Source organism: Chinchilla lanigera, unplaced genomic scaffold, assembly GCF_000276665.1.
Source record: "Chinchilla lanigera isolate Chin_1 unplaced genomic scaffold, ChiLan1.0 scaffold00055, whole genome shotgun sequence".
Lineage (NCBI taxonomy): Eukaryota > Metazoa > Chordata > Mammalia > Rodentia > Chinchillidae > Chinchilla > Chinchilla lanigera.
The window spans coordinates 6,846,709-6,869,756 of record NW_004955456.1 but is presented as its reverse complement, the minus strand read 5'-3'; the positions used below and the strand labels follow the sequence as shown (position 1 = coordinate 6,869,756).

Sequence of the window (23,048 nt, the reverse complement as noted above, 5' to 3'; positions counted from 1 at the left end):
ATTCTATCTGACTTGGATGCCTGGTGGCTGGGACTGCACTGAAGCCCATGCAAGGTCAATAGGTCAGGTCAGGTCAAGGTGGGCCACAGCTTCCTTGAAGGGGTGAACGTGGGAGGAGTTGATGGGAGAGGCCTGGTGGGGGTGGGGCTGGTCCCTTAGTGTAGCTGGGGTCACCTGAAGAATATGAAGAGTGAAGGTCAGAGTCCTCAGGGAGGCCCTTGACTGGCTACTTGGAATGGTTGGCCAAGGAAGAGGGAATGAGAAAGGGGGGTGGGTCACAGGTGTAGAGAGGTCCAGGTAGGTAGGACACAAAAGACCCAGTGGTCCTGGATGCCACCCCAGCCTGGACCATGTTGACAGAGGGTCCTATGGTTGGAGGGCAGAGTGGACCGTGAGGTCAGACATGGGCAGCTCACATAGGTGATGGGAGGAAGTAGAATGCTGGGAAACCGGAGTATTCTGCCATTTCTGAAGTTGGGATCTTTGCATCTCTCTGTAGGGGCCAGTGGGGAAGAAGGTGGGGAGTGACCAGGTGGAGTGGCCCAAGCACTACAGGGGACAGAGTGTTCCTGGAGAGGAGAGGGGTCAGAGCTGCCAGGACACAGAGCTTTGGGCTCACTTGAGGGCCAGGAGCAACCAGCAGGAGCAATAATAGAGTTGGTTCTGGAGCTCCCTTAGTATCGTCCCACTTTGCTGCATCTCGGTGGTCTTTCCTGTACCTCCATCTTCGTCTGTAGAACAGGATGTGCTGGGACCTAACAGATAACAGAAATGGTGACCATACTAGGTGACCCTTACTCCAAGCCCTAGAGGTCTCCGGTTGTGGGTCCCAAACCGTCCCTCCACACTGGCCCAGTCTTGATGTAGCCCTTGGTTTCAGAGCTGGGTGTTTTGAAAACCGATCTTCTGGATCCTGGTTATGGTTTTATTCTCTGCTGCATTCCCGGTGGGCTCCTGATGCCTGCTGTGCAGCAGACCTGGAGTGAGCAGATCCCAGTGCCCCGGGCCCTGTCACCAACATGCCACGTCACCAGAGGTGTCCCACTGATGGCGTTTCTCTTGCCCTCTGTGTTGGACAGATTTTCCCCGGCCTGATCCTGTCGGACATCAAGCCGGCCAAGAGGATGCGCTTCAAGACTGTGTGCTACTTGCTGGTGCAGCTCATGCACTGCCGGAAGATGTTCAAGGCCGAGATCCCCTTCTCCAACGTCATGACCTGTGAGGACGATGACAAGGTAGGGGCAGCGGGCACCGTCCCCTCCCTTCCAGGACAGCCCTGTGTGGTTGGGTTCAGTCGGCCCTCACCCTGACGTGGTTTCCACTGTCTCTCCCATGCAGATCTTCCTGTTGCTTTGTAGGTTTTTACTCTGTTGTAATCTGTGTTCATCCAATTTCAAGCCAACATCCCTCACGCACTTACCAAGTCGCCTGGGATAGCCCTTCAGGTCTGATGGCTCTGCTGTTTGGGCCTCAGGCTGGCTGTCTTCCAAGGCTGGTCCTTCCTGCCCCAAGGAGCTGGCTCACTCTGTCCCATGGGTGACCCCTTGTCTCTTACATCACGTGGGCTCCTCTCCTGGGTCCTTTCTCTCCTGGGATGGATCATGAGCTCCGGCACCTGACTGTGGAAAGGATATGTGGGTGCTCGCGTGTGTGCAGGGTCTTTGCTGCCGCCAGTGTGCCAGGGCTTTGATGTCTGGGTTGCTGTATCAGTCTGCACAGGCTGCTGTACCACAGTACACAGGCTGGAGGGTGGCATAAGTCCAAACTCGAATCCTGCGCAGAGCCGGAGGATGAAGTCCGAGGTCACAGTGTGGTAGGGGCGGCCTTGCGGGCCTCTCCTTGGGTGGCAGCTACTGACTGCTCGCTGTCCCCTCACAGGGCCAGGACGGAAGGCTCTGGGTCTCTTCCTCTCCTCCTAGGGGCACAAGTCCTATGCCAGCTGATCCAAACCCAGTCACCTCCTAAGCCCTCACCTCCTGTTCACTACACACTGAGGGGTAGAATTTCAATGCATGGGTTTGGGGGGCTGTGAACACTTGGGGCATTGATTGGCCATGATCTCTCTTCTGAGGCTGTGTTGTCATGTGCTATGGCTCCCAGGGTCATTGCTCAGACACTCAGAGCCGACCCATTCCCAGCCCTTGGATGTGGCGCTGAGCCTTGCCTTTGGAAGTGGTGGGACCCATTCCCTGCACCCGTACTCTGAACCCGCACAGTGATCTGCTCCAATTTAGGTCTTTTTTGTATGCTTTGGGACAGGGTCCCTGTGACCTAGAGGATCCACCTCCGGAAGTGTTCAAGGACGACTTTTTTGATTCTTTTCTGCTACTTTTCCAGAAATTCTTATTATTTGCTTCTTGGCCCTCCTGAGCTGGTCTAATTCTCCTCCTGTTTCTCTCCTCTCCATTTTCTGGGAAATTTCTTCAATTCTGTCACCCAACACTTGTTCAGCTTTTCATTTCTTCAACCAGATTTTTTTACTTACTATTTTTTTTATTTCAAAGGGAAACAAAAAAACCAGCAAAATAACAACAATGAAGACAAAAACACAACAGTACAAAAACAATAAGAACAATACAGGATTTCAAAACAAGATGATAGGAATTAACAATGGCTGTTATATTACATATTGTTATCTTCAATGAAATTGCTCAGATTACCAGTTGTAAGAATGCAAGATTGATCAAACAATTAAAGACAATAACAAGTAATAAAAAAACATTAGAAACGGTACAGAGCTTCCTTAAACAAGATGGTAGGAATTCAACAATGGTCGTTATATTGCATATTGTTGTCCTCAAATTAGTTGTTCCGATTACCAAATGTAAGCATGCAAAATTGGTCAAGAGAAGAAGAAATTTAAGCATTAACTGTTCCTTTCAATAAACCAATAGACATCAGCAATACACTTATCTCATCTATCCTTGTATTTACGTATGTACATTTTTCTAACTGGATTTTTTTAAACTTTCATAAGTTCTTTTTGTTTTCTGTATATTCTTTTTTTACGAAATCCTTCCACATTAGAGATGTGTCTTTTTCCTTCTATCTTACTGTATCTTCTTCTTCTTTTTTTTTTTTAGCACTTTCTTGTTTAGGAAACATCTCTGTCTCCCCGAGCTTGTTCCCCTGTGTCTGTCTGACTTTATTCACATTCCCGTCTTCCGTGGGTGCCCGAGCCCTTCCTGTTTTGTCACTGATTGGAATTGGGAGTTACGGAGCCCAACGAGGTCCTGACTGGGGGAACCTCTCCTCTTTGGGCTTTATGGTGCATGTTGTGATTTTCCACCTTTCTTCTTAGATCAGTCATTGTCACCTACAGTTCTTCTAGTTTACTGGAGGACACGAGAGCCCTTCACTTCCAGCACACAGGCCTCACATCTGTAACCCTGGGCTAGAGACCCTGGCCCCCCTACCTGCTCAGCGGGACCATGCGCCAGAGGGGTGGGTGGACTCGGGCCCTGTCACCAGCTCCTGGGGCGCTGGAGATCACAGCAGCTGCAGCCACCAGCGCCTGATGCTGGGCACACTGGGCTCCTTGGTCTGCAGCTCACACCAGCCCTCGGGCCACATCATCGCAGCCCAGGTTCCATTTTCTGAACTTGGTGGATGCTTTGCTTTGTCCACCTTCATTTTCCCCACTTGTATGGGCTTTATGCCTTTTTCTGAGACAAAGTCTTGCTATGTAGTCCAGGCTGACCTTGAATTCCGGGTGATCCTCCTGCCTCAGGACTCCTCATCAAGTGCTGGGGTTATAGCTGTGCACTGCCACGCCTGGCGTTTGCCTTTCTAAAGAAACTCCATGCTGCAGTTCAGAAAGCAGCATGATCCCGCTGTCTCTTGACCCTGGATTTGTGTGTGTGAGCTCATCTTCGCTAGAAGCTCCTCTGAGAATTCCGGGAGAACTCCGTTCGTGGTCTGTTCCGTGGAGAAGATCGGCTTTTACACCTGTCAGGCAGCTGGGGCTGCTCTGAACTAGATGCTTGAGTGCTGGTTGTTAGATATTTTGGGTCGTGATCAGGCCAGAAATCCCAAGGGTGTCCTGCCCCATTCCGATGGGGTCCTGGGTGCTTCCCTGTCCCCGTCTGCTGAGGGTGGAGTCTCTTGGGGCTGGGGACTCCTGCCGTTTTCCTGCTGTGCCTCTGCACTCTGGTGCTCAGGGAGTGCTCCGTGATTTTGGATGGGCTGGGGTCTCCTGGGACTGCTGCTGTCCCCAGGCCCGTAGTGGCTGTAGCCTTGCTGCCCTGCCTGGTCTCCCACCTGCTTTAATGGCCTTTGATAATGTCCTTTACCTTCTTGTCAGTTTAGTTGTACACTTTTAAATGTCTGTGGGTATGTGCATGTGTGTGTGCATGGGTGCACATTTAAATTTTTTATTCAGTTCATAACCACAGAATTTTGCGGCTATTTTGTTTGCTGTTTTACCAAGTGGAATCTCTGTCTTTCTCTACCACCCAGGTCCCCACTGGGAGAAGGTGGAGCAAGCCAGGTGCACAATTTCACTGTGTGTCCAAAATGTAGTTATCTAGTCTGGCCTCACCCGAGTGTTCCCTGAGCCCTGGTCCAGGGCCCTCCAGGCACCAACACGGGTGCATTGCTTAGGTGACACTGCTGGGCCTGGGGCCTGGGGCCTGACCCCACCCACCCGTCACTCTGGCCACAGCACCTCCCTCCTGTGTCCCTTCTACCCTCTCTGCCCCAACTGTGCATGAGCCCTGTGCCTGCAGGTCATCTGCCCCCTGCAGGCCCAGCTCATTGCCAGCCGGTACTGCCAGACACTGCCAAAGCACCCTCTTCTCCCTCCCCACCTGACCTCTGACCTTGCTGCCCACAGTGCCCAAGTCTGCCCTGTGCAGCCTCTGTCCCAGGCAGCTCTCCTCAGGGCCCCATGGACAGAGGCTGAAGTTAGCCCGGCATCCATGGAATACTAGACTTGGCTGTTGTGATGTCCTCTCTGCCATCTGTCCCCAGACCAGACCCCTAGCGACAGGTGCACACGGCAGAGGTCCTCTGCCTAGCTGTCCCTGCCCGCGGCACCCCACACCTGTCCTTGCGTCCTGCTCTCCTGGACCTCCAGCCCCACCTTACAGTGACCTCTGAGTTTGGGGAAGCTGTGTTGCACTGGGCTGGGCTGGGGGCAGAAGTGTGTACCCCTAATCTGAGCCCGGGCACAGCGTGGGGGAGCCAGCAAGCGGGGTTTAGTGAAGTGACTAGCAGCCCTCCTGTATCGGGGACCAGTGTGCTCGGGGTTGCCCCTTTAGGGGTGTGGGAAACATCAACCCATTGGTGCCCAGGCCAGGGCTGGGGGTTGGAGAGGTATTGAGAGGTGTGGAGGTACGCACCTGTAATCCCAGCACTCAGGGAGGCTGAGGCAGGACGATGGCAAGTTTAAGTCTAACTTGCGCAACTTAGTGCCTTAGTGTGTCTCAGAAGTTTAAAAAAATTTAAAAAGGGCTGGAATGTAGCTGGGGGTATAGCTCAGTACAAAGACCCTGGGTTCAATCCCTAGTGAAAAAAAAAAAAAAAAATCCAGAAAAGAAACCATTCAGCAATACTTGGTGGCACTCGTTAGAGCTCAGCAAGGCTGACCTTAGTCAGGACCTTTGCAGAGGACCAGGGGCTGTGACAGTGGGGCCTCAAAGTGGGGAGAGAGATCGGAGTCAACTCAGGGGGCAGGTAGGGGTGGTTGGGTCTGGGGACCCTGTCTACACTGATCCAAGAGGATGCTGGCTGTGGTTGCCCAGGAGGCAGACACCCAGGGCTGGTGAGGCTGCGGGGCCTGACCTGAGATGGAGGGTGAGCCGGCACCGAGGCAGGGTGGGGTCTTTGCTGAAGCTGAATTGCATAAGGATATGTGGATGGATCTGGTACAGTGACAGCAAACCTTTCAGAGACAGGGGCCCCACCTGCAACCCCAAGCCACTTATTTATCACACAGGGCCAACACTGCAATTAAACCTGAACACTGAGGTTTTAGTTTAGAAAAACAACTCATACATTAACATCTTTTGCCTTGAAAGAAAGCAACATGCATGCCCCAGATTTGCCAGGCCTGGCCTAGAAGAAGGTTCTGCCTGGGGTTCTGTGGAGCCCCATGTCCTAACGTCCTTTCTCTTGAAAGATTCAGGCTGCCACTGGATTTGGCCTCCCCTGATGCATGGACACTTGTTCTGTCTGTCCTTTGCCCTCCTTTGATGATAAAAGTATCTCCTGGGGAAAATACAGAGAAATACAAAAATACACAAAGAAGGAAATGAGAAATGCTTGTCTGCAATCCTCCTGGCCTACAAAAAACCCTGCTGTTAAAGTTCCTCCCAGTTCTCTGCGTTTGTGTGTTCGTACGTGTGTGTGTGTGTGTGTGTGTGTGTGTGTGTGTGTGTGTGTGTGATATTGAATTCAGGGCCTTCATACTGAGCTACCTCCCCGGCACTTCATAAAATTTAAAATTTGAGACAGGGTCTCCCTAGGTTTCTAGGTTGTCTGTCACCTTCCCTGCACCCCAGTGCTGGACTCAAACTTTTCATCTTCTCTGCCTCCCAGAATGCTGGGATCATGGGTGTGCATCTCTATGCCTAGTTTAATTTTTTAAAAAATAAACTCAGCTGGCTGACAGATGAGCAGTGTAATTGCAGGCTTCTCTTTCCCTTGCCAGTGTACCGTAAAGATTTCCCTCTATTACTAAGCAGTCCTTGAAAATGTGATTCTTCAATCATCTGTAGATTTTTGGCCTCAGAAAAGAGTGCGTATGTGATCAGCCTCCGTTGGTATTCAGGGCATTTCTGTGTCTTACAAATGAAGCAAATTATACGCAGCATTGCCGTGCACAGGCGTGCGTTTCTGTCTGGGACGTGACTCTGTCAAGGTGAGCGGGTATCACTGCGGCTGACGCGCCTGTCACCGACGGTGCCCGTCAGGTGGGGGGCTGTTCTCTGTTCTCACGTCCTAACGTGAGACGACCCACTGTTCCCTTCTTCTGCCCACCCAGCGGCCTCTGTGGTCTCTCTCACTCTCTCCCTCCTGAGGGTTGCTTCTGTCCCTCTCACCCTATTTCCCTACCTGACCTTATTGATTACAAATAAAAGCAATGCACAGCCAGGTTGTAAAACTTAGGCCTTCCTAGCTCCTTGACATTCCAGTATGCTTCTGGAAGTCAGGCTGTGTGTGCACCAGGACGGGAGTGTAGGTTGGGCACTGAGCATTTTGTGCGGCACAATCTTTCCACTCAGGATGGGCCTCAGGTGTGCTGGGTGCACCTGCAAATCCAGTCCTAATCCCTTCTCTGGGACCGGATGGCCTCCAGAAGGGGGCACAAACCCCACTTTGCCGCTAGCTTGTCCTAGGCGATGACTTCATTTCCAGGGGTTGGTGTCCCGCCCTCAGCATCATTTTTACAAACATCTCAGCAAACACAGCAAGAGCCCCATATTTCTTAGTGGTGAAATTGCGGGGAGATGGAGCGCCTGTTTTAATTCTGAAAAGCTCTTGCCAAACTGCGCACCCCAGGCGCTGCCTGCTTGGCCCTAGTGCCGTGAGCCCCGCACGGTTGAGCGTCGCCTGCGTGTCCCACACTGGGCCTTTTCTCCTGTGTCTTTTCTGCTAGCAACGTGCCAGCCCTGGGCTTTTTTGTTTAAACATGGCTCGGGATTATTTTTGGGAGGATAACTTCTACTTTACCTATCTGAACTTACCAAAGATAAAATTTTAGCACACTAACCAAAACCGAGCGTGACGGTGTTCTGTTCGGTCCTTGAGGATTCTGTGGATCTCCAGTAAGACCCATTGTACGCGGTCTTTCCCATCCAATATTGAATTAAGTGACAGTAATAAGACCGGGCATTCTTTCTCGTTCTGCCGCTAACAGGTGAAGTACATGGGGTCTTCCCACTAAGTGTGACTCTGCAGGCTGGGAGTAGGACACGTCTATTTTTTTTTTTTTTTTTTTTTTTTTAATGAAACTGTGGATGCTGGATTCTCAGAAATGCTTTTGGGTGTGGGTTAGGGTGATCCACCTGGGGGTTTTGCCCTGTGATGATTCATTTGTAAGGGAGGGGCCTGGAGATCCCTGGGGTTCCTCAGGCTTTATAAGGTACAGTGGGAGTGCTGTCCCGTGCCTGCCAGGCGGGGATGGAAGCCCAGCTTTTGCGCTCATCTTTCCTGACGTCACAGTGAGACAGAGGCCTCCAGTGGAGGACGCACAGCGAGGGCTCCCCGGCCCCCTCGTAGTGAAGAGGGTCCAGAATGTTGGGCTCTCCCTACGCTGTCTCAGGGGGCCTGGGCTGCGCCTCTTCAGGGCCTTGAGAGGGCGGAAGTCCAGGCTGCCACGTGGCCTTAGCTCACTGGCTTTGGATGGGTGCAGATTTTTCTGGAAGTTTTCTCTTTTTCTAGGCTGCCCATTCTTGGTCCTCTGGTCGGAGAGAACAGAGCCGCCTGGGGCTCTGCGAATCTTCCTGTGCCCAGCAGCGTTCCCAGGGATCGGGCTCCTCTGGGTCCTGGGCTGGGATATTGTGACGGTCTGAAAGAGACCCCGGGCCTGCTGCACACGGTTTCTCTTTGAGTCCCCAGGTCCCTAACAGCCTCTTCTGTCCCCTTTGTGTGGCTGTCCAGTGTTTGCTGTGTGTGGTCAGAGTTGTCCCTGTGAGGGAGACACAGAGGGGGGTGTTTATCCCATCCTTTCCTGACGGTGTGGATGGCATCTTCCCTGTGCCTGATTTCCCTGGAAGTGTGTGGAGCTCCAGGGGCCGGAAGTCAGGGCCTCAGGCCTCGGATGAGACTCCTTTTCCCTTCCGGTGCAGCAAGTGCCATGAGGGTCTCGGAGGAGGGCTCCCGCTCTGTCCCCCCTGGCCTTTGCCGCGGGGAGACGGAGAGGTCAGTTGTTCCCTAGGGGACCCTCTGTCTTCTGAGTTGGCTTTGGGCTGTGGGTCCTGCTCTGTCCGGGTGCTGTCGCCCACTTCACGTGGTCAGCCCCCACACTTCTTGCATTGTGCTGTCATAGGGGGTCATTCGCGTGTCCTGCGCCCCTCCTGAGGCCAGCAGAGGGCAGGGCTGTGGCGACCGCATCTCACCGTGGGCGGCAGGTCCGGGCTGCAGGGCCCGTGGCAGGGCTGTGCCCCGCAGAGTGGAGAATGTGACCGCATGGCTTTCTTTCCGCGTGGTCGCAGCGGCGGGCGCTGAGAACAGCCTCGGAAAAGCTCCGCAACCGCTCGTCCTTCTCCACCAACGTGGTCTACACCACGCCGGGCACGCGGGTCAACAGGTACATCAGCCGGCTGCTGGAGGCCCGGCAGCCCGAGCTGGAGATGGCGGACCTCAACTTCTTCACGCTCAAGTACAAGCACGGGGATCGGGAGCGCAAGGTGAGGCCGGGCGCCCGGCCGCCTAGGGTGGAGGACGGCTGCGTGAGTCCTGAGCCGCGGCCGGTGGGTTGATGGGTCTCTCTCCCCGCAGTACCACCAGCTGCAGGACGAATACTTCACCAGCGCCGTAGTCCTCGCCCTCATCCTGGCTGCCTTATTTGGCCTTATCTACCTTCTGGTAATCCCACAGTAAGTGCCGTTCTGTTGGGGATGTGGCAGGGTCCCCAGGAAGCTGTCTGGGTCTGCCGGGCTGGTGGCTATGGTTTTTTGTTTTTTTTTTCTTTCAGTCTTGGGGATTGAACCCAGACCTGCATCCCTATCTCTTTTTAAAATTTTTTATTTTGAAACAGGGTCTCCCCACGTGATCCCAGGCTTGAACCTGAGATCCTCCTGACTCAGCCTTCCACTAGCACTGAGATTACAGGCGTGCACCACCTCACCCAGTTTAGGTGCCCTTTTCATGTTCAAGACTCACCTCCCAGTTACCCTCCCGTTGCTTCTGGCACTTGGGGAAGGCGTTGGACCCCACCCCGTTCTTATTACTGAGACCGGTAGCTCAGCAAATCTACAGCATCCAGCGAGGGCCTCGTCACTGTGGATGTGAGCCCATGTATTTTCGGGTTCTCTGCCCGCGAGACCTGTACCCTGGGCTTACAAGAACCTTGGAGGGGGAGGCACACGGTGCTCTGAATGTCCCCGCTGGCTTCTAGGTTCACATGATTTTCAGAAACATTAAAATGAGAAAAAGTGGCCCCGGAAAAGGAAGGAAAATATAATGATTTTAATATTTAGCCATCCCATAGGATGGTGTGAATTCGGTATTTTTTGTTTTGGGGCCGGGAGGACCCCAAGAAGTCTCCACCTGTTCATTTTCCTCCAGACACACCTGTTCCTTAAGGAAACCCACGCGGGGAGCAGCGTCTCCTTGGGTTTCCAGAAAGCCCTCGGAGTCGTGGACTCTGGAGGCCGCCACAGCCCGGGGCCCTGTGTGGGCTTCAGACTTGCTCTGGAAACACCCTTCCCAGGCAGCCCGGCAGGGGGCGGCTTCTTCCCTCGGAGGAAAGCGCTCCAGGCGGCTCTGGGACCCATCTTGGAGCCCAGATGCCTTCCCTGGGAAAGAATCGGATCTGACCCAGCCCCAGGGGCCCCAGAGCAGGCAGTTGGGGGTCAGGATGCTGGGACCACACGGAGGGAAGAGGCCGGTTCTCAGGGAGCTGCTGGGCCCCCTCGCCAGGCCCTGCCCAGCAGTGACCCGTGTGTCCTCTGTCCCAGGAGTGTGGCCGTCCTGCTCCTGCTTGTGTTCTGCATCTGCTTCCTGGTTGCCTGTGTGCTGTACCTGCACATCACCCGGGTCCAGGTACGCGTGGCGTCCCCTCCCTGCACGTCCCCTGGTCCAGGCCCCCGGTGGCGTCTGCGGTCTGCTCACTGGAGCACCGTGGATGATTGCAGAATCTGGGCACAGCGGGCGGGCGTGGGAGGTAGGGTGGCTTCCAGCATGCAAGGGCGTCGGCTCTGCTCCATGGATTCTGTGCATCCCAGTGTCCATCCCAGGGTGTCACTTCCGGTGGACACGGGGTTATTCTCTGCATCGTTGTTGAGAACAATAACCTCTAGAAACAATGAAGTCTAGTTTTGTTCCTTTACTTCATCGTTGTTAAAGGTGCCATCTTGACTTTTTTCTAAATTAGGAAGATGTTGTTTATTTAGTTATTGCAATACTGGGAATGGAATCCGTAGTCTGGGCCTTGAGCTACATCCCCAGACCCTTTTTTATTTTTATTTTGAGGCAGGGTCTTGTTAAGTCACTAAATTGCTCGGGCTGGGCTTGAACTTTTGATCCTCCTGCCTCAGCGTCCCGGAGTGCTGAGATTGCGGACATGCACCACCGTGCCCGGCTCTAAGATGCTAAAAGCACACTCACAGCCCCTTGACTTCTGTGGGTTGAGCGACCTTCAGTTGGAAACCTCTGTCTTCAGCTAGACTGTTTTGATCACAGGCGCGGGCTGGCCGCTGCTGTTGCCTTCTCTAAGGTGCTCTGCGTACTTTTCAGTCTTTAGTTGTATTTTTAGCAGTGTGAGTGTTCAAAGGACTTCTTCCTTTTCTCCTTGAAACCATTTTTTGAATGTTTCCAGCTATCTTTGAAATAGAGGAGATTTAAAAATCAAATTTCTAGTAATTTAAGAATGAGATAGAATCTGTGTGAAGAATCTGATAAAACTTAACCACAGGATGTGAAAGAAGACACAAAATGCGGGGAAATTCCCACTGCTCCTGAGATGGGAGAATTCAAAGCCAAGTTCATCCTAGGCAGTGAATTCCGCGCTGATCACAGTCACAATGCCCGCAGGGGAGGGGTGCTGCTCTTTTTAATTTAAGGTCTTCAGTGTTGTTTTTTTAAACCGTGGAGAGTTCCTCACCTGGGAAACCCAGGACGTGTGTGTGGAGGATGCAGGACAGGGGAGGTGTGGGAACTTGCGGTTCGCCTTTGTCGGTTCTTGCTGCTTGTGCGGCTCTGCGCTGTGATCAGAGAATTTGAAAACAAAGCGTGTCTTCCCGCCCAGTGTTTTCCAGGGTGCCTGACGATTCAGATCCGCACGGTCCTGTGCGTGTTCATAGTGGTCTTAATCTATTCCGTGGCCCAAGGATGTGTGGTGAGCACCGTGGCTCGGGGGCGGGGGTGACGGATGGGGCTGCAGTGAGGGTCGGGTGACGACGGGAGCTCAGCCTTGGGGAGCAGGCGGGAGCTGCTGCCAGCTGGCCCCTGGAGGCTGTGAAGGCTGTGGGTAGCAGGATCCTCGGGGCCTGGCCGGGCCTAGCGGGGTGGTTCTAGCAAGCTTGGGGGTGCTGGGAGGCTGGGACTACCCCACCACCCCGCTTCCTGAGGGGCCACCAGCCCGCCTGGCCTTTCCTGACTGTGCTCTCGCTCCCCAGGTGGGCTGCCTGCCCTGGGCCTGGAGCTCAAAGTCCAACAGCTCCCTGGTGGTCCTGGCGGCCGGCGGCCGGCGCACTGTGCTGCCTGCCCTGCCCTGCGAGTCTGCCCACCACGCCCTGCTCTGCTGCCTGGTGGGCACCCTCCCGCTAGCCATATTCCTGCGGGTGTCCTCCTTGCCAAAGATGATCCTGCTGTCCGGGCTCACCACGTCCTACATCCTCGTCCTGGAGCTCAGCGGCTACACCAAGGCTGGGTGAGTGGTGACTTCTGACAGCTACGTAGAGCCGCTGCTGGTGTGTAGTGGACAGGGACGATGTGTACGCGAGGGCCTGAGTGGGGGGCTTTGCCCTTTCCCCTCCTCAGCCAGATTTGAGCTTTCAGACTTGCGGCCTGGGGCCCGGTCTGTCCTGATGACAGAGCCCTGGGCCGCCGTCTGCCCACCTCCAGGGTGTGATGGCCTCACACCAACTGGGGCTTCCTCCTTTGTTTCCCCAGGGGCGGAGCCATCTCCGGGCGCAGCTATGAGCCGATCATGGCCATCCTGCTCTTCTCCTGCACGCTGGCCCTGCACGCCAGGCAGGTGGACGTCAGGCTGCGGCTGGACTACCTCTGGGCAGCGCAGGCAAGACGGGCGCTCTCTGCCTCTGGGGCGGGGTGGGGAGCTGGCAGCTGGCGGGTGCGGGTGGCTGAGATGCTCCCGCCATGTGGCCCTCAGAGGCTGCTGCTGGGCTTGGCAGCAGGACTGTGCCCAGGGGAAGAGGGCACATGCTGCGTGTCGAGCCTGTGGGCGGCTGGGGTCAGCGCAGCTGTTTTGTGTGGCCGTGAGTTCCCCATCCCAGGCAAGGTGTGGCAGTGATGTTCAAGGGGAGGAAGGCCCTGAGGGCTGCAGAGTGGCCCTGGTTCCTGGCGGGTCGCTGGGAAGTGAGGGAATCCAGCTCTTGCTCCATCCCCTGCAGTTGGAGGGGCTGCGGGCAGGACTGGGAATCTGCATTTTCAACCGTTCGCGGGGATTCTGGCGGGAGGGCTGTGTGGACCCTCGTGGGAGACTTGGAGAAGCGGCGCTGGCATCTGCCCTGACCATCCGGGTTCCGGGCCGGGCTCGTGCTTTCTTCAAAGCAGTAGGTGGCGTTCTGCTCGGTAGTGAGCAGGTGCCAGCTGCTGGTGTTCCCTGAGCCCCTGCTGAGCGTCCACACGCAGAGACCGCAGGGCCACCTGGTGTCCACAGCAAGGAGGGCAGTGCCCGCACCTTCGGGGTGGGTCCCTGCTCCACTGCCCCACTGCCCCACACCCTGCAGGTCTGTGGGATGCGAGGCCAGGGTCCTCGGCAGGGTTACACAGGCCAGATCCTTTCTGTAGGGCTGTCTCACAAATCGCTCCACCCACCTTTCCCCACCTGCAAACACGCAGTAAAGACCCAGGAATCTGAGCTTTAGCAAGTTGACTTTTTTCTTTTTGAGACAGTGTTTCTCTAAGTCCCCCAGTCCCCCAGGCTGGGCTTGAGCTTGGTGATCCAGGCCGCTGGGATGACAGGCACGGCTTGGAGACGGTCTTCTCGAAGCGTTAGTGTTCCCTTGTGGGAAGGTGGAGTCACAGCGGGGAAGAAGGGGCCACGGGACATGCCAGGCCTGAGCAGCTGTAGGTGGCTGAGCCAGGATCCAGGGGCTGTCCATGCGACCCCAAGTGGGCTCCAGTCCCCTGGTGTGAGCAGAATCTGAGGCCAGCGAGTGGAGGGTCCGAGGCCCGGAGCCTCCAGTCTGCAGCCAGTGGGTGCAGCCTGAGGATGGCGGAAAGGAGCTGGGGCAGGGCCGTAGAGGCTCACGGCAGACATGAGCCGAGGGAGCCAAGGTTTCCCGGCTGCAGAACCCAAGGCAGGGGGCTGTCGAGTTGTGTTCATTCTTTTTTTTTTTTTTGGTTTTTCTCCGGTACCGGGAACCGAACTCATGACCTTGCGCTTGCCAGGCAGGCGCTTTTGCCGCTGAGCTAAATCCCCAGCCGAAGTTGTGTTATTCTTGCTGAGGCCATGGCAGCTGGCTGTGCAGTGAGGCCCAAGACCCTGGTCAGCAGCAGCAGCAGCGGCAAGGGCTGGGCCTGGCATAGGTGTCCTTGCCTGTGGCCCCAGCCTCTTCCCGAGGGCCAGTGATCGGCTGGACTCCCCGCTCCAGCGGTGAAATGGGGTGAGAACCCTAATCCAGGTTGCCTGGAATCACCAGAATTCCCCTCTTGGCGTTCTGGCTGCGGGCCTGTGATGAGAGAGGAAGGTGTGCTGGGTCTCTCTGGGCTCCGTCACCGTGGGTGTCCCTTCGCCGCAGGTCACTAATCCTGTTGGGCGGCAGCTCCTGTGGGTGCTCCCCGTTGGTCCGCCCTGACAGGAAGCGGGCACCAGGGCGCCTACTGGTCTGTACCGTTCAGGTCACCCGACCTCCCTGGTCATGTCATGGGGAGTAGCTGGCCGCAGGTGCCTCTGCCACACACGGGTTCCTGGAAAGGAGCCTTGGCCAGCTGCAGTGGCCGAAGCCACGCCAGGTAACCAGGTGGCCTCTTTAGGGTAGGCTGCGTCACCAGCCGCAGCCTCTGTCCCGCTCCGCCAGCTGTTAGGTGTGATCCGGCCAGGCGGCACCTGAGATTGGCCGCCCCTGCCGTCTGCGGACCCCTCTGGTGTAAGATCCTTTGGGTGTGAATCCCCCCAGAGCCAGGAAGCCCGAGACAGTGGCACCTCAGGATAGGGGTTGGTACAATGATTCCCCTGGGCAGCCTTGAACTCTGAGCAGGTGGGCTAGGCCTTGGCTGTGACCTCCACTTGCGGGATGCGGCCTGGGGGAGATGTTTTTTTCTCTTGTGTGTTGGCCTGGCCTTTTCTTGGCTTTGGTTGTTAAATGGTCATATTTGGTATTAAATATCATACTTAAATATTATTAGAGCCAATATTTGACCTCGCCATGTGATACGCTAGGCGACCATAGCCACTGTCGCCCACCGGCAAATTCAGTACATGGATGCCCCCAGCTGGCACCTAGGGGTCAGGAGGGGAGGGCTGCTAACCAGAGCACGCTGACATATTTTTTCCATAGACGTGTAACAAGCAATGTCACCTCACTTTCCTGTAACCCAGCCAAAGACAGAACTTTCTAGACTGTGTGTTTGCCTCCTGGACGTTCAGGCAGGTTGTACAGACGTTAGCTGCCCCACATCATTGCTCAATTTTCAGGCCAAAGGCTAGGTAGGTTAATTATTTTTGGAGACCAGCTTGGCCATACACACTTGCATAAATAGATGACATCCTCAACCTCTTCATCTTTAACCGCTGGGGTGTGTTTGTCCTCACACTGTTATTTTCTTTGATCTTGGTAGATAATCACCATGGCAATTATAACTTCAATGTTTATGCTCTTTAGTATCCATGCAGTTAACTCTTTGTCTGCCTGGAAGTTCCTCTTGTGAGGCTAATTCCCACTGTCTGTACAAGCACTGACTTTGAGAAGGAAAGTCACCCACAGAGTCCCACAGAGAGAGGAAGCCTCTTCTAGGCCCCCAGACCCTGACACATTAACCCTTGGGAACAAACTGGCTCCACACCCTAGCAATATCTTCCTCTGGTTTGGGGTCACCGTGATGCTGGCCTCATAAAACGAGTGGGGAATCTTCCGTGCTTACCAGTTTTCTGGAAGACTGTGTAGGACAGTGTAGCATTTCCTCCCCAATTGTTAGGGGATCTAAAGTCCTCTGGACCTGGAGGTTTTGTTTGTTTGTTTGTTGGTTGGTTGGTTGGTCAGGAAACTTTAAATGAAAATTCAATTTCTCTAAAGATATAAGGCTATTCAGGTTTTCCATTTCTTTTTGGAGGTTAGATCCTTCCTTGAAAGTTGTCTATTTTCTTGACGTAAAATTGCTTATAATATTCCCTCTGGTCCCTTTAATAGTGATAGAAGCTGAGCTGCATTATTTAACTTCTTTGGGTTACTTTGGATTTGATTTATGTTATTGGAATTCCTAGGTGATTTGAGCGAGTTGTATCTTCCTTTGTAAAATGGATGCTGTGTGTTATGAGTTTGCTTTTATGTTCTGCATTAGCTGAGTTCCACAAATATTAGCATTATATGTCCTTTCATTGTCCTTGGGTCCAAAGCATTTTCTAATTTTTCTTTTGATTTCCTCTTTGAACCCAAAGTTAAGAAGTATGCTCTTTAGCTGAGGATTTTCCCAGAGATCTCAGTTGTTGAATTCTAACCTAATTACATTGTGGCCTAAGAATACACACAGTATGCACTGAATCCTTTTCATTTTCTTGAGCCTTGTTGTATGCCCGTGTTCCCTGTGCCCTTGAACAGAGTGTGTGTCCTGTCACAGTTGGATGGTATGTTTTAGAAATTGCAATTAAGTCAACTGGTCCATGATGTCCTTCTTGATTTTCTGTCTGGTTGCTCCCTACATTTTTGAGAGGGCTGTTGGGATTTCCAGTTGTAATTGCAGGTAGTGGAACTTCTTGCACTTTGCTTTGCTTTGTGTAATTTGATGATCTGGTATATCACTATGTAGAATTATGCCCTGTAGGTACATTCGCCCCTTTATCACCCTCCCTTCCCGTACCATCCTTAGTTCTGTGGTCTACTTGGATGCTACTAAAAGGACCCCAGCTTTCTGTTTACATCTTCCTCCAGCATTTTATCTTTAACCACTTTGTCTTTTTATTTAAAGGGGATGTCTTCTAAGCAACAGAGCATTGAATCTTGCTTTTTTTTTTTTATGCAGTGTATCAGCTTCTCCCTTTTAACTACTAAGACCGTCTGCAGTGTAATTATTGATATGACTGGACTGTAGTCTGCCATCTTGCTGTGTCTTATTGATCCCGTTGTATTTTGTTTCCTTATTCATCTTTTTCTGACTGTCTTGGGTGAATTATTTTTATTACTCTACTTATTCTTTTTGTTATTTTTACTGTGCTTATTAGCTGTATCTCTTTACTGTATTAATTTAATAGGTATGTAACATAGTCACCGCCCAGTGATGGCTCTGACCTCACACATAATATAAGAAACTTATGACAGAATATGTCTACAATGGATTGAATATCTGTGTCCCCCAAAGTCCCTACGCTGAAAGCCTGTTTATTATGTACCATGACATAGTTTCTTTCATGCTTTGTGTGCTTGAGTTTTGTTGTGTTTCATGGACCTGTGGGTTTATAATTCCATAATACATATGAAGGTCTTAGCACATTTCTTCCAATATCATTGCACCACCTCAGCTGGAGATATAGCTCAGTGGCACAAACACATATCTGGCAATCGCAAGGTCTTGAGTTCGATTCCCAGTGCAAAAAAAAAAAAAAGAAAACCTAAATATTCTACCATCTCTCCCTTTCTCTCTGTCTTTTTCAGGAATCCTCATTACACATCATGAGGCCGCTGGAAGTTGTCACACACTGTACCAATACTCTGATCGTTTCTTTTGTTCTTTTTCCCTCAAGTTTGGTAATCTTTTCTACTGCAGTGTCTAGTCACCGTTGGTTCCATTTTTCGTGTCAGATGTTACAGTTTTCCAGAAGTTAGGTATGAGTCTTTTTCATGTCTTCTTTGTAGTTAACATGGTTTCTTTTCTTGAATGTATGGAATGCATTCCTGGGAACTATTTTGTTACCTTTGCCTAACTAATGTCAATAGTATCCAAGTCCATGTTGATTTTTAAAACATTATTGCTTCTTGTATTTTTTGCAGTACATGCGTGTCGCACATAATGTTTACAGTCCTGTGTGGCGTTTGTACGTGACGTGACACATCTTAATTCCTTTTTCATCTGCTGTCTCTTCCTTCCCCCATCTCTTGATCCCCTTCCCCTAGAGAAAGATCTGTCTCCCTGCTTCCTAGTATCTATCTTTCATTTTGCTCTTTATTTATACTTTAGGTTTTTCATGAAAGAGAAACCATGTGGTGTTTAAGCTTGTGTGTCTGATTTCACTCAACAGTATGTCTCGAGATGCATCCATATTCCTACAAATGACTCAAGTTTTTCTTCTTTATGGCAGAGTAGTATTCCATTGTGTGTAAATACATTTTCTTTATTCATTCATCTGCTGATGGACAGTTAGGTTGCTTCCAAGATTTGGCTACTATGAGTTGTGTTGATTTGTTTCTCTTTTCACTGTGAGCCTTCAGGGAGGAGGAGAAACCACTATAGTCTATTCTGGGGGATCCCCTTGTGTTCTAGCCCTTCTTGACATCAGGGGTAGGGGTTTAGATGCATGCACCCCAGCCAGCCTCCCTGGTCTGGGCCACCTTCACCTTGGGTGCATCCACCCAAGGGGCAGGGAGCCCAGCAGAGGTATGAGTCACTTCTGACCTGGGTGACCAGGTGCTCCCCTGAAAAGCAGTTACAGAGAGGTGACAGGAAATCATCAGCCCAAAGTTAAAGGCCCAACCTTCTACCCCTTGGGCCGAAAGTGCTCGATCTTAGCTCCTCCCTATGCTTGGAAAGTTCCTTTCCTCCTGAGCTTCTCCCCAAAGCGGTGCTTGTCAGAGCTGAGGAGCCCCAAAGAGCGAGGAGTCCCCTGGAAGGACGCTAGCTGATCACGGGTGCCGCAGGGTTGAAGAACCAACTGGCAGAGCCCGTCAAACTCCGGGCCAGGGCCACGGTGCAGGCTGTGCCCCTGTCAGGAGTTCAGTGCTGACCCTCGGGGCTGGGCCGGGGTTGCCTGTCTCGCTCATTAGGCCGAGGGTGCTTTGTCAGGGTCACAGTGAGAGCCACAGCTAGCGCCAGCGTCCCAGGCAGTTGTCACATGAGGCTGTTTGCTGTTGTTTTGTTCTTTTTCCGAAATGACAAGCACACAGGTCTGTGACCTCTCTGGAATGTCACATCGGGGTTGATCAGTGCACCCGGGTTGATAATTTCTAAAATGTAAGCACGAGTGAGAAGGAAGGGCTTTTGCAAGAGTCTGCCCCCGAGAGAGCAAACATTCTGAAAACACAAGTTGGGGTGCACCTTGCGGCTCTGTCGACAGTATCTGTGCTGCCCAAAGCAATGCTTTTCTTAAAAATGCTGGCGTTTTCCTTGCTGGTTGGAAAATCTTATAAATAGAGAATTTCATTAGATTTTTATCTTATTTGTTAAAAAAAATATAACAAGACCACTGAGGATTTCCTGCTTAGTTCATAAAAATAACTGGTGTGGGACAGTCGAGTGTTTATCAGTCAAATGGTAACAAAAATCTTTGCATCTGTGAATCTACGAATGAATTAAGAACATAAATAACAACTCAGAAAAGACAGCTGTATCCCAACTGACATAACCAGATCTTTTCAGTCACAGTTTGATCAGCCAAGATTTTATTTTGAATAGAAGCTTCTTCAGTTGCATTGTTTTCACTAAAAGGTTACTAACATTAACATAGTATTTTGGAGAGGGTAACATTTTTGTGCCACTAATAAGTAGAAGAGAATTGTTATGTTTTTAATTCTTTTTTTTGTTTTTTGTTTTTGGTGTTTGTTTGAGAACAGGGTCTTGCTATGGTGTTCAGGCTGGCCTTGAACTCACTATGTAGATCAGGCTGGCCTTGAACTCTGAGTGGTCTTCCTGCCTCAGCCTCCCAGATGTATCTAAATATATATATGTGTGTGTGTGTGTATGTGTGTGTGTGTGCATGTATAATTTCCTTCCTCTTTATCCCCCTCTCATTCAACAATTTGCTTTGGTGCACGTCCGAGCGTGCTGCGTCGTTAACGTGTAACTAGTGCTGTGTGTCGTACGGAAGGAGACACGTAGGGAATGTAACATTGACAGGAAGGCCCCGAGGTGAAAAGACAGCTAGAGGGTGGAAACCAGAGGCTGTGGATCTTTGAGACCAAGACCAAGCCACGGTGGTCGCGGGAGCCTTGTGGCCTGCCCCAAGCAGCGCTGTGCTTTGTGCCTGTCACTCTTCTTCCAGCACAAGCTGTGGCCCCGAGCCCCTTTGGGGCCTCCCGTGGCCATGTCCTGCTGTTCACAGGCTGAGTGTCAGCCTGTCTGGGTGGCTAGCGCCTGGCTCTGCCGGACCTGGAGGTTAGGACCCGAGGTGCCTTCCTCATGTCCCCGTCTGCTCCTCACCGTGCTGTCTTCAGGGGTTCTGTCCATTCGCTGGCCTGGTTTGCCCAAAGCACATCAGCTCGGGGGCCCCCTGCCCGACCTGGCCCTGTGCCCTTTGCCCAATTCGACGCTGATCCTAAAACTCTCACCAAGAACTGACTTCACTTTTTAGGCCTTAAAAAATTGGGCAGTTTTGACCCATTTTATTCAAGGATACTGTAGCAGCACGGGGAGAAGCCGCTGGCATTTGCGCCCTGGCCCCCAGGTGGGACATGGATCCCTGTGCTCTTGGCCTTTGGCGGACCCGCCCTGGGCCTTCTGGGAGGACACTGCTGTGTGTTGCCTCCTAAACTTGGGAAGCTGGTGCCTATAAGTGGGCACCACAAGTAGCTGTGAGTCAGGTTTTTGGAAGGGATACGGAGGAATTCGGGGCCTGTAATGCAGATAGGGCCTTGTCTCTGAGGAGCGATGCCCGTCCTGGCCTCTGGTGCTCATGAGCAGGGCAGTCCCTGTCACTCCCATCAGCTGCTGTTGAGCAGGCTGGGCCTGGGCTGCTCCTGCTGTCCCCTGCCGAGCCCTAAGGCCCTCAGGTTCTGGAGCGGGTGGTGGGCAGAGCTCTTGGATCCACCCCACCCGGGTCCCCGAAGCCTCTGGCCTCTGTGCTGGAGACATGTGAGCTCTCGTGGAGGCTGGTGAGGTTCCAGATAACACACTGGACCTGAGGAGGTGCCCCTGCCTGGCACTGGGCACTCTGAGCAAGGCAGACCTGGGGGCCTCTGGGGACAGGGCAGTGGAGGGGCATGTGAGTCTCAAGAAGACCCCATGGCCTGGGTGCCCAGGTTGACTCTGGAGATGAGGGAGCCACTGTCGGTCCTTTGGGGTGGAGTGGCCACTTTGGTGGATGTCCCTGAGCCCCCAGCCTGTGAGGGGTTGAGCCCTCTGTGTGCTGGGAGGAGGGGAGCCCCGGTGTGGGCCGACAGCACCCCTAGGGTTGGGCGTGTGCGATGCTGTGGGTGCGGTGAGGGCGGTCGGGGACGCAGGACCCTTCCCCCCCCAGGCAGAAGAGGAGCGAGATGACATGGAGAGGGTGAAGCTGGACAACAAGAGGATCCTCTTCAACCTGCTGCCGGCCCACGTTGCACAGCACTTCCTCATGTCCAACCCCCGGAACATGGTGAGCGCTCGGCCGGCCGTGACACGGGCCCTTCCGGGATCCGTCGGGTGCCACGGTCTGGCCCAGAGCGCCCTTTCTCTGCTCCACTAGCACCTGGAGGCCTCTGTGGCCTGCATGCGACTTAATTGAGCAGGCTTAGCTCCTGCGCCTAGCACAGGGGACATCCGAGAGCTCCTGCTTGCCTGACCCAGGCTGATGGGTTTGCTTTCATTTACTGTTTTTCTCTGTGATCATGAAAGGGAATGTAGCATTCACTGTACCCGAGAGAGAGACCAGGCAGTGGCTTCAACAAGACACGAAGGAGAGAAGAAAGCCATTCTCAAGGCCCATGATTAGCCAGTACATAGCTTCAAAAGCAGAGCACGCGGGCTGTGGGGTGACATCCTTTGTCACATCTTTTAGGAGTGACTGGAGAGTCCTTCCCCCTTTTTGGTGCCTGGCAGGTGTGGGGTGACCAGTGCCCCTAGCAGAAAGTCTCCTAGCGAGTCTCACAGAGGGCCGGCCACAGTGGCTTCCTCAGCCGAGACCTCCCAGACGCAGTGCAGAGCTGCAGCCAGCGGTGTGGGACAAGGCAGATGTTTGTGACGCCCTGCGTTACAAGCAGAGAGGTCTGGGTGCTATTTAGGTCCTTTAGGCAGGAACGAAACCTCGAGGTTCAGCTTTGACTTGAAGTATGGGTGTGCTCAAAATATACAGTGAGTCTTTGCGTATAAAAAGTATTATTACAGTAGAAGACACAGTGCCCTAACTCCTCCCTCAAAATCCTAAACACACGTATCCCATCGTTCCCAAGCATCTGTAGTTAGGCTGTCCTGGCTGCCTTGATGTCCTGAATCAATTCACAGCATTTCCCTGTCGTGGTCACTTTCACTTTGGGGAGGAGCCAGAGGTCGCCTGGTGCCAGATCTGGTGAGTAAGGTGGACGAGGATGCAGCGTCGTGATTTTAGGAGCCCGCCTTTCTGTCCAACGGCGCTCGGCAGCAGCATTCACCGTATGTCTAATCACACCTTGTGAAGACACTCAGGGTAGAGGACACCAGGACTGCTTCAGAAAGCGGCAAGGATGGTGGTGTGCATGTGTTCAAAGCGAGGAGAAGCATTTTGAGGGGATTGACGGCAACGTGTCTTTTACTGTAATTCTTTAAGAACTTATTTAAACTCACACCAGAGTTTTTATCACCCTCTTGTCTGCTGGTGCTCCTGCTCACACACCCTGCAGAACGGATGGCTTTCCTGAGGTCCCTCTCTCCACTGCCCTCCTCCCCGCAGGGAGGACAGAGCTGCGTGTCCTGGAAACCCCGGGCCACCCTGTGTGCGGACCAGGCTTGGTGCAGAGCCTGCTGACCCCTGTGTCCTTGCAGGATCTGTACTACCAGTCCTACTCCCAGGTGGGGGTCATGTTCGCGTCCATCCCCAACTTCAATGACTTCTACATCGAGCTGGACGGCAACAACATGGGGGTGGAGTGTCTGCGGCTGCTCAACGAGATCATCGCTGACTTTGACGAGGTGAGGCCTTCTGCACCGTCCGCTTTGGG

At 52.9% G+C, this 23,048-nt stretch overlaps 1 protein-coding gene across 1 annotated transcript in view; it reads left to right on the top strand.

Moving 5' to 3' along the window:
* The window catches only part of Adcy1 (adenylate cyclase 1 (brain)), a gene marked incomplete at its 5' end in the record, with an annotated part of 96,999 nt that overhangs the window by 61,234 nt on the left and 12,717 nt on the right, over positions 1-23,048 (top strand). Inside the window, 9 exon segments of the mRNA XM_005396644.2 lie at positions 1,080-1,235; positions 9,159-9,353; positions 9,445-9,542; positions 10,626-10,710; positions 11,915-12,004; positions 12,285-12,538; positions 12,781-12,907; positions 21,395-21,511; positions 22,873-23,019. Of these exon segments, the coding sequence (XP_005396701.1) occupies positions 1,080-1,235; positions 9,159-9,353; positions 9,445-9,542; positions 10,626-10,710; positions 11,915-12,004; positions 12,285-12,538; positions 12,781-12,907; positions 21,395-21,511; positions 22,873-23,019 (1,269 nt within the window).